The sequence below is a fragment of the Colletotrichum spaethianum genome (assembly GCF_022836535.1).
Source record: "Colletotrichum spaethianum MAFF 239500 DNA, contig21, whole genome shotgun sequence".
Taxonomy (NCBI): Eukaryota; Fungi; Ascomycota; class Sordariomycetes; order Glomerellales; family Glomerellaceae; genus Colletotrichum; species Colletotrichum spaethianum.
This window is the reverse complement of record NW_026054791.1, coordinates 483139-494350: the sequence shown is the minus strand read 5'-3', so window position 1 is coordinate 494350 and position 11212 is coordinate 483139. Positions and strand designations below refer to the sequence as shown.

Below are 11212 nucleotides of genomic sequence, written 5' to 3'. Positions count from 1 at the left end.
GTTGACAAGAGGGCTCAAAGAGCAGGCGGTCTCTCAAAGGCGGAAGAAATGGATGCGCGGTCTAAGCAAGATGCAACCTCTGGGAAGTTTCAGTCGCAGATGCGACTCGAGCCCAGAGCAGCCTCTCTAAGGGCGGGCGAACTCGCGATTCGCAGATCGGTCCGGTCCACAGCGAGATTACGCAAGGTCGATGGCGTGGATGGGTCGGATAGCGTTACAGCGGAATTAATGCATGTTCGATCCAGCGGCTGATGACGACGACGACGACAACAGCTCACTGCGAATAGACGAGCTACTTGCGCAGACAACCCGCTTACAGCCCGGATGGTGATATGAGGGTCTGTTGTATTGAGCGAGAGGTGAGGTGATGGGGAGAAGCAAGAAGAGTGAAGAAAAATAGAAGAGCGACAGAGAATGATGGAGAAGCCGGGAAAGCACGACTTGCACATGCACTAGCAGGTTACGACAGGCGCACCTTTCCTATGGCAGCTCCTCCCTTGACACCACCTCTGGTTCAGCGAGGGGCCGAAAGGAACGATCCGATGATAAGACAGGACGCCCCTTGCTTTGCCTTGCCTCACCTCACCTAGGTACAAAGTACTAACTACTACTGCGTACAGGTTGTAGTACCCTTCCCCCCTCCCTCATGCCGGCCCCCTTTTCCTTGGCAGGTGTCCACGCCAGCCTGGGGCGAACATGGGCCAGAGAGACAGAGAGACTTGTGGCGGCAGGTTCCAATCGACAGGCGTGGCCCTGGCTCGTGGAAGTTTCACGCAAATGCGATTCCGATGAGGTGTTTTAGTGGGTTTTTTAGTGAGCGAATCAGCCCGATACACTAGAAAGACCGCTGCGCTGACTGTCCTTTCCCGGCGGTGCCGCCGCCGCCCTTGCTGTCCACGCTGTCGTCGTGGCCCCGAGCCCCTGTCAAACCGCGCAATGCAAGCCGACGCAGCTGTGTCTAATTTGGGCGAGTACCGGCCGAGTACCTGCATGTACCTTTTCCGTCCTGTCCGTCGTTCGATCATGGATGTGCGACGGCGATTTCGATGATGAAGGGCAGGCCTGACTTCAGGCCACCATCACTCATTTCCCGCCTGCTCCCCATATGTCCTGTGCAAACCGAAAGAGCAAGTACCTAAGTCAGTGTGCCGACCAGGGATGCATTCGGAACATAATGCCACTACCATATTGGCTGGCTTCTCTTCGAAGTCGACACGTTGAGCACGACACGCCTGGGATCAAAGAGAAGCGCCCCAGCACCTCGCAAGCCATCCGTATGCATGAGGCTGCAGCGACAGAGCGACGAGCGCTGCGCGCAGCCGAAGATTCGTCCCATGATTCCGACCCGGTTCAACAGGTGAGGTTGAGGCTTGTCCAGCCGCATCCCAGCAAAGCTTTCTCCGCCAACAGCCAACCCCGACCTCACGGCGCCTTGCCAGGCCATTTCGTACGTGTAGGTAGTGCAGCGCAACCAACAACCACCAACCCTGAGCCGCTCTCTCGGTATTGCTGGCCGTGCCGCCCCATTAATTCGACTGCATTAAAGTGCAGGGGGTTCGGCCAAGGCCCCCGATAACCTGGTACGCCCGTACTGTGCACATACGGTTGACGGGTTCCCAATGGCGATGACAGCTTGCTCGGAATGATTCGCGGCACAAGCCTCATGAACCCCTACTCGATCCCACCGTCGAATTACTACACCACCTACAGACATACACTGCAGGGCACACAAGGGAGACCGTGTCTAATTATGTCTCATGTCGGGCCAAGACAACTCTCAACTTAGACTTTCGAGACGAAAAGCACTTTCCATGAGGAAACGGTGTACTTGTACGGACGCACCGTGACACCGGTGATATGTGGTCAGCTCCCTACCACACCGGTCGGTTCAGTCACCGTGTGCTCTGCGTAACCAGAAGACTATAATTGATTGTATTCCTTGGCGCAACTGGCAGCTGTGTAGTGCATGCACTGCTTCGCCGCACGCTTGCATGTAAGGGCCACATGCCGACATGGATAGACGACCAACATGAAGATTCTCCCGGAAACCCCAAGTCTTCTATAGCCCGAATGCAAGGCTCGGGCCATGGCCCATGCCAAACAGTGCACGCAATCGTCGTCGCCTGGGGTTTGCTTCGCCACAGAACGCAGCCTTTCTTCGTGGTGACTTGACCCCTTGGGTTGGTTGGTTCCTCCGACACAGCTGTCTCGTGTGGCGACGTTGTTGTTCTTATCGCGTGGAAGGAGTGCGACCAGCAGGACGGGCGCAAGCAAGCCTACATGGCGTCAAGTCATCAAAAAGGGACTCAGCTCTGGACAAGAGAAGAAAAGTCGTCTTTGATTCCGTCTTCAGTGTTCCTTTTCAGTAGCGCGTAGGCAGTCCTGCGCAATCTGCCACCGATGCAGGGCGGCGGGCAAGGCGGGGCAGCGCCACGGCCGCCCGTCGCTGCGCGAGTCGGACGCTCCCACGGCTTCGTAGGGAGTCTGCCACATGCAAGTCTTGTCGTCGACGAGCCGTGCCAATGTCATCCGGACTTGGCGTGTCACATAGCCGTGCGTACATAGTTCCGGGCTCCCCGAAATCGAGCGACGATGGTTCCTGGCACGGCAGAAGTTGGGGTGAAGAAGACGTGATTGACAAACCGCTGCGACTCGAGATGGAAGAAACACGCCCTGGACTGCGAAAGTGAATGCCGGGATCCGGTCGGGTGCATGATGGGGAGGGACGTTGGGTTCGTGGCGTTGATACCCTAACGCTTTGCGAACTCTGCGAATGGTCGAGACAACGATTGAGCTCGGTCCGAAAGATGGAACCGCTGTCCAGGGAAGCCCTTGGAGAGCCCCAAGGGCAACCACCACAGAAGACGACACAGAGTGAGGTTGAAAGCAATGGAGAGAGGAACCAGCGTGGGTGGGGCAAGCGGGAGGGGCCCTTTTCCCTGCATGCCACGCCAGCAGCAGAGCTGAGGGTAGAAGTACCGGAGAGTACTTCCCCGTCACCCGTGCCTTCTTCTCTCCCGCGTCGTCGTCGTCGTCGTCGTCGTCGTCTTCATCTTCGTCGTTTACCCGCCTCCCTGCGCCAAGGTACTCCACGTTCCAGTGTGGGCGCCGTTCCAGCTCTAGGTCTAAACCGGGCGCGACCGCGACTTCAGTACATACGACCCCAGTCGGCTCGACCTTCCTATCCCCCCACTTTCCTTTCCTCCATCATTTTCCTGCCTTGTCGCCTACCTACTCTGCACACGTCCATTTCACTCTGCTCCGGCGAACGGTCTCTGGACATTAGGATCGCTTGATTAATGCTACAAGGCGGTACGCAGTATCCTTACTCGGCACTGCCAGGCCCCTCCGCTCTCTCGGATTCCTGCTCAAGACCCTGCAACGCAGCAGAGCGAGCGAGTGGGATCTCCGTGGCATTCGATCTCAGCTTCTGGCCGTGCAACCGCGGTTCGTCATCCAACAGGCTTCGCCGTCTTCTACCCATACTCGGGACTATCGAACGGCGCGCGAACCCCCCTGGATTCATTTCTCTCCCTCCGCTCCCTCCCTTGAACGACAATTGTCTCTCACCTGTCGGCTACACCAGAGCATACCAATACCTTACAGTCTCGCTCGCTACCCTCGATAACCCTGCGCGTCGGGTCCCTTGGAAAGCTGAAATCTCCCAGAGATTCAACTGCCCACAACACGAAACCAAGTCCACATTGGCATTCGTTCTCGGCGGTTTCAACACGTGGCCGACATGATACGCCTTTGACTTTTGCCGACTTCGAGAGTTCCGTTTTCTCTGTGCCCCGACTTATCTCGAGATCTTCCTCAGCGACTTTACCAGCAACACCGACAACGCTCCCGTCGCCGTTCAAACTCCTCGTTTGCGCTGCGGCTTTCCCGCGCCGTTCCTGGACGTAAATCTCCAGCATGGCTGCTACGAACGCTTCCGCGGGCGGCATCGCCATCACCAAAACCCGGCTTCTGCTTTTTGCGTCGCTGGCCATCACGTTAGTCTCCTCGTCGCATATGCATCATGCGGTTTCTGGGAGAGATCCGTTAACATTAGGCGCAGGTGGTGGTTTGCTCATCTCCTCCCAAACTACAAACCCATGCTCCAGGCCCAGTTCAAATCACGGTTAGACGAGGCAAGAATAAAAATCCCCAAGATCAAGGTTGACTGGAAGCCCACCAACGACCCGCGAGCCAATTACAACGCCTCCAAGTTGGCATTGATCATCGAGCCGCGCCCCATCCCGCATCTTGTGCCTCAGCTGCTGCACATGACATCCGTTGTACCTCCAGACTGGAGGTTCTTGTTCATCGGCTCCAACAAGAGCGTGGTCAGCGTCGCTCGAAGTTACGGCATCAAGCACCAGCAAGTCATTGGAAGGCTTGACCTGATGGTTCTTCCCGAACCCTGGGAGATCGACACCAAAGAACACGTCTTCCGTCTGCTGACCGATCTGCGGTTCTATGATGAGTTCCTCCCTGGCGTAGAATGGATTTTGAAGTTCGAGTCGGACAGCATTCTGTGCTCCAACTCGCCCAAGAGCCTCAACGAGTGGCTTGATTGGAGCTGGGCCGGCGCACCCAAGTATGTCATGTCATGTCGGTATTGGCCTCTCTTACTGACCCTGGACTCAGAACCCCTGACGATCGCTTCTCGGGCAACGGTGGCCTTTCTCTCCGACGGGTATCCTCCATCAAGAGGGTGTTGCAATTCCAGGAGCGATACAACGACACCGAAGCTGAAGATGAATGGTTTGGCAAGCGGCTTTGGGTCATGCAAGGCGAGAAAGTCGCACACGGCAAGAAGGGCGTCCTGGCCGTGGAAGACGTCTATATGGAAAAGCCCATGGGTTACCATGTCAAAGATGGCGGCCAAAGCCTTTCCGACAAGGTCTGGAAGGACCCGAAACAACGAAAGAAGATTTTTGACTACTGTCCAGAGCTCAGCATGATCATGGACATGAAGTTGGAGCGCGAACGCTGCGATGGTGACAACAAAGAGGGCGGCATCGGCCCAACGGACGCCGAAAAGGAAAAGGCTGAGGAAGAGGCTAAGAAGGCGGCTGAGGAAGAGGCCAAGAAGAAGGAGGAGGAAGAGAAGAAGAAGAAGGAGGAGGAAGAGAAGAAGACGGAAGAGGAGAAGAAGAAGTCGGAAGAGGAGGAGAAGAAGAAGACGGAAGAGGAGAAGAAGAAGTCGGAAGAGGAAGAAAAGAAGAAGCAGGAAGGACAAGAGCAAACAAAGAAGGCAGAATCAGACGATGCGTCGTCAGTCACTCGCGAAGATATCGCCGAGCTCATGGACGAAGATGGTACGCTGAAGTCTGACAGCTTGGATCCTTACGCCGACGATGCCGATGCTAAGGCGAAGGCAATGGGCGTCGAGGCACAACTAAAGGCCAAGGCGAAGGCTACCTCTGTTAACCATATCTGATCGCCAACAGATAACAAGGGTCGGGTTCGCAATCAAGCACAGTTCAACGAGATGGCCATCAGAGGGCTCAGCAAGGCGATCGGGTTAGGTTTTCAGTACAGGACCTAATCAGATTCTAGCGTGCCGACCTTCAGGGTCCAAAGACGTTGAGCACCCGGCCGTCGGTAACAACAGCACCACCGAGACGACAATAATCAAGAAGACGTGGCGACGAGGATCCTATGATTTTACGAGGCTTGTGGTGTTGAAGGACTGGCGGCGACAAGATCAGAAAGATGGGGCCAGTGGCGCTGGCTATGAATTCCGCAAACGGCTCTATGGGGGACCTCCGAAGGCCTCACAAGCGGCGTCACCTGGAAGGGTGACGGATGACACGATAATTGATAGTATACCAGTTCGGGCTAGGGACGCGCATCGGGCGTCATGGAGTTATAAACCGTATTTTCTTTACTCAACAGTTGTGATGGGAGTATAGGTACATATCGGAAAGACGTGTGGAATGCTGTTTGTTTCGAGGACAGAAACAAAACGGCAACGATCCAATAAGACGAGTTTGTTTTTCGAGTCGTCGGCATGGTTTCCAAGGCCAATTGACATGTCACATCTCCACCAGACACCAATCGCGCGCTCGGGTTTGGAGCCGGCGCGTTCCCGGTTCCATGGGTTACATTGTACTAGATGCGAGAAATCTGCCGCTCATCAGACCAAGCGAGGGGCTGCAGCGGGACGTGCACCGTCGACTTGACATCCCTACGTGGTGCAGATGCCGCTGCAGGGCCTCGTTCGCTCCCGGGCAAGGTTCGGATGATGGTCAGAGTTTCCCACCTTGGAGTGGTCGGAGCAGGGACGTGATGTGCAAAGCCAGACCAGACTGTCGGATCAGCTACGTCTGTTCTGACCCGACCTGAACTGTATGCTTGATCCATCTCGATTGCAAAGACAGCTACAGCCTGATGGACGGATGATTTGAGAAGGCATTGTCCATGCCAAGCATAAATGGCATCGGCGCGAGAGTAGTGGCCACGGATCCAAATTACAGGAGAAACACCAAAACACAACCCTCAGAATGGACGTGTATCAGGGGACCGGCCTCACCTGCATGGTGCAGCAATGCCAAGACCCAAGGGCTTCCTCCAGCTTCACACGCCACTGCAGTCCCACGGTGGGAAAAGTTCTCCAAGCGCTGCGGGTAGGTGATCGAGCCTAGAGACAAAGGCAGGGCAGCAGGAATGGGGCGAGGCATGGGACGAGATCGGTCGGCTCTGACCCAGTCTGTTCCATTCTTATTTTATTGTATTCTTCTCGCCGCCATCGACCCAACCATACGGGGGCACTACTGCCAGGCACCGCCGGCTTTGGCTAGTGCTACCGGCTGAGGCCTCGATCTCGACCCTTTGCCTCCGTGAACTTTGAGTAAACAACCATAGTGAGAAGCACGGAGCGGTTGCCTCGCCTCGCCTCGCTTCGACTGTTGCAACCTTTCGTTTGGCACCAGAAAGGGCCCGACGATGCGCCCTCGGCGTGGCCTCGTTCATCACTCGAGCCTCCTGGAACCCGTCAGTGCGTCTCCGAAGACACCGGTGTTGCCGTGGCTTCTCCACGCGGCGGACGGTCCGTCACAGTCGTAACTCGTGGCTTGTAGCCTAGCTCGCATAGCCCGCCTTGACCATTGTTGCCCTCGTGTTCGCCTTCGCGCTCTCTCTCTCTCTCCCTCCTTGTTCTTCTCCATCGTCGGTTCATTGTGTTGTTATTCAGTGCCCACCATTTGCCTTGTGTATGGTCCGTTTCAAGTCTGCCATCGGATCAAAGACTCGACGGGGCCTTCTTGACGATGACGGTGGATTTTTCTGTGCCAGTGGAAAAATTTGCCGGCAGACAAGGCCAAGCGCGCCATACCGACTCCATTCCATGATGGACTCGCCCTACTCAGGCCTTCCTAAACCCCGCGAGCCTGCGATCCCAAAGCCGTGCTAACTTTACCGACCCGGGACGTCTGCGCGAGCTAGGCTCTCGATCCTTCAATTTCCATTGTGCACACAGCTCGGTCCTCCCAACTCGGGGAGGGGGGGGTGGCTCTTTGCCGCCATTACCAAGTTTCGTGTGGGGGAACGTCGTGGTCGTTTTCTGGTGCGACATCACCATTGCTCTCATATATAACATGGCAATCCACATGGGTTCACGAAGGAATTTTAATTTCGGCCTCCTCCATCAACCTGATTCAGCATCATAATAAGAAGCCTAGGAGTCACAACTTTCATCCACTGAGCTGCTGCTTAGCCTTTTCTGGGACCCTCTTTTCGTCCGGAGCCTCGCCCACCCAATCGACTTACACTGCACAGTCTCCACACAATCGCGATGCGTTGGACCCCGGTGCTGCTCGCCGCCCTCGCTGGGCTGGAGGCAGCTCATGCTCACGGAAACGAGCCGCACATGAACATGGTGCTGCCGCGCCTCAGGAACAAGGAGGAGTTGCGGCAGAGGCGCGCGGCATTCGAGCCCTGGAACCCTCCGACTGCAGCTAACAAGCCTCGCGATGACCGCAAGAACCGCTTGACGCCTCGTCAAACTGCTATCCTCGAAGGAGATAACGATCAGTGTGGAGGCACCTTTGGAAAGTGTGCCGCGGGCTTCTGCTGTTCGGCTGCCGGGTATGTGGTTCAACTCATCTTCACAGGAAGCAAATGACTAACACCCAGCAGATGGTGCGGACAGGGAGCGGAGTATTGCAGTTCGCCTGACTGTCAGATCAACTACGGCCCAGCCTGTGATGGTAACCAGAAGCCCAGCGGCACGGATACGTCCAACGACGCGAGACCTAAAAAGGGCAGCATACCCTACGGTGGCGTTGGCATCTATAGTTGCGAGAAGGACGGTGATGTTGCCATCACCTACGATGATGGGCCTTATCTCTACACTGCGGCTATGCTGGACGCCTTCAAGGCGCATAGCGCTGTCGCTACCTTTTTCATTACCGGCAACAATCTCGGCAAGGGTATGATTAATGTGGCGTACCGCGATGTTATCAAGGTTAGTCCTCTTGTAATGCTCACCAGTAAAGCATGTCTAACAGTCCCAGCGCATGGTTGCCGAGGGCCACCAAGTTGCCAGCCACACGTGGTCGCACGAGAACCTCGACCAGATGACTTTGGCGCAGCGCAAGAACCAGATGGTCTACAACGAGATTGCCTTCAAGGACATTCTCGGCTTCTACCCTACTTACATGCGTCCGCCATACTCCATTTGCGGGGCTGAGTGCCAGCAGCAGATGGCAGACCTTGGATACCACATCACCTACTTCGACCTCGACACCCAGGGCTACCTTCACACCGACCCCAGCCAGATCCAGGTCAGCTTGAATCTTTGGGATGCGGCCATGATCGCCCGCACGCCTTGCAACGGCAGCTACCTGCACATTGAGCACGACATCCACCAGCAGGTCGCCACGACCTTCACCAACCACATGCTCGACTCCGTCGTTGCCAACGGCTGGAAGGCCGTCACCGTCGGCGAGTGCTTGGGCGACCCTCCCGAGAACTGGTACCGCGGCAGCGTCCCGAGCTACACCTACAAAGCAAGTGCCGTCAGCCCCAGGGCCTGCACCAGCACGCGCACGACGTCCTCCAAGACCTCGGCCGCTTCCACTTCCGCAGCGCCCACATCCACCGCCCTGTCCATCTCCCTCGACGCAAAGTGTGGCGCCGCCGCCGGCAAGACGTGCCAGGGCTCGACCTTTGGCAACTGTTGTTCCAAGAACGGGTGGTGTGGCAGCGGTGCCACCTACTGCGGTACGGGCTGCCAGTCCACGTACGGCTCATGTGGGAGCCAGTCTTCGTCGAGCGGAGTGAGCTCAGGTAGGACCTCTTCATCTTCGTCGTCTAGCCGTAGCGGCACTTCCTCCTCTCCCATCTCGCAGACCAGCGCTTTTTCGTCTTCCATACGATCAAGCACTGGCTCCAGCGCCAATTCGCGTAGCAGCACCAGCTCGCGCAACAGTGTCACTATCGACTCCAACAGCTCCTCCACACGCTCTTCTTCTTCTTCGTCGTCGTCTAACACGGGCTCCTCAGGCACTTCTTCTTCTCGAACTAGTACGAGGTCGTCGTCCACTTCTGGTACTAGCTCGAGGTCCTCATCCGCTTCTCTGACTGGTGCGGGGTCCTCTTCCACTGTTGGTACTAGTACGAGGTCTACATCCAGCTCGGCTGCAGTTTCCGCTGCCGGCTCTAGCACGGGGTCTGCTGCCAGCTCTGCTGCGTCTTCCTCCTCTACTCTGCCCGTCTCCACTGATGGCACATGCGGTGCTAGCAACGGAAGACAGTGTTTCGGTTCTTCCGCTGGCAACTGCTGCTCCCAGTACGGTTGGTGTGGTAGCACAACTGAGCACTGCGGCACCGGATGCCAGTCTGCCTACGGTACCTGCAACTCCGGGTCCAACCCCAGCTCTTCCGCAGCCCCCGCCTCTTCCGGAACCCCCGCCTCCTCCGGCGGTGCAACCCGCGCCAGCTCCACCAACCCCGCGGCCGCTACCAACACCAAGATCTCGACCAACGGACAGTGCGGCGGCACGGGTGGCTTGAACTGCCTGGGCTCCACCTTTGGCGACTGCTGCTCGCCCTACAACTACTGCGGTAACACTACCGACCACTGCGGCACGGGCTGCCAGAGCAACTTTGGCAGCTGCTCCGGCACCGGCGCCAACGTCAAGGTCTCGCTCAACGGAGCCTGCGGCGCCGCGAACGGCGGAACCACCTGCGCCGGCTCGGCCTTTGGGAACTGCTGCTCCCAGTACAACTACTGTGGCAGCACCACTGCCCACTGCGGTACTGGTTGCCAGTCCAGCTTTGGTACTTGCTGTGAGTAATCCATCCAGGACAACGCCGTTACATGGCGGGCCCCCTTGTCTTCCTCTTTCGTCTCTCCTTGCTGACCCTGAATTCTGATTAGAATCTTGAATTGCCAATATTCCGGCTCCCGGGTCAACTGCTGATGCTGTCCGTCTGCTGAGCCGACGCGCCCGGCTGCCACTGCTGCGCCGATTGCTACCCCTGTCGGCGCTCTCTGCGGTGCGTCGGTCAGCAGCAAGTGCGGCGATGGCCTCTACTCTGATCTCCGTCTCATCAGTAACTCAAGTCGGATACCCGGCCATGGGATGCCAAGCAAACCAGAGTAGCGGGTCGTGACTGAGCTTGGGCAGTATGCCGCCAAGCAAAAGCAGCACATAGTCGAGCCGCGAGTGGTAGGGGGAGGTGGGACGTGATAAACATCAACATAAAAAGTATGGTATGGTTGTCGACTGAATATCTTGTAATCTTAATGTCTTATCTTATTGTCTTATACTTGTCTTGGAGCTGGTCGGTTCGTTGGGGGTGGAGGGGGGGGGGGGAGGGGGGGGGGGGGGGGAGGTCCAAGACATTGGCATAGTGGCCGGTACATATTTTCATCAAACTCTAAAAGAAGAGCAATGTGAAATGACACACTGTCATCTTTGGCGACACATCGCGGGAACCTCGTTCATTGATCGGGTTTGATGAGGCCAATCTGGCATGTTCCTGGTTTCCTAGTTCTTTCGACCGAGGGTCTGACTGAACCTGCTTGTGGACCATCACTGACCGCCCCGATCCTCATGCAAGCCGCCATCAGAACGATGCTTCTTATTGGCCTCTCGTTCTTATTGGTGTAGTCACTCTCACTTTGGTTCCTCCTGTTTTGGAAAAAGTATTTGCTATAGAAGCAAGCCTGGTTGAAATGGGTATCATGCCCTCCTAGCCTCCTGGTGTCCCC

At 56.6% G+C, this 11212-nt stretch overlaps 2 protein-coding genes across 2 annotated transcripts; both read left to right on the top strand.

Annotated features, from left to right (window-relative positions):
* Positions 1-3918: 3918 nt before the first annotated feature.
* Positions 3919-5431, top strand: ColSpa_08092 (uncharacterized protein; the record flags this gene model as incomplete). The annotated part of the gene is made up of 3 exons (XM_049274304.1): positions 3919-3998; positions 4064-4585; positions 4636-5431. 3 exons carry the CDS (start codon positions 3919-3921, stop codon positions 5429-5431), a joined length of 1398 nt encoding a protein of 465 aa, XP_049130261.1.
* Positions 5432-7786: 2355 nt separating this feature from the next.
* Positions 7787-10292, top strand: ColSpa_08091 (chitin deacetylase ARB_04768; the record flags this gene model as incomplete). The annotated part of the gene is made up of 3 exons (XM_049274303.1): positions 7787-8079; positions 8131-8458; positions 8502-10292. The coding sequence occupies 3 exons, from the start codon at positions 7787-7789 to the stop codon at positions 10290-10292; spliced, it is 2412 nt and encodes an 803-aa protein (XP_049130260.1).
* Positions 10293-11212: the final 920 nt, after the last annotated feature.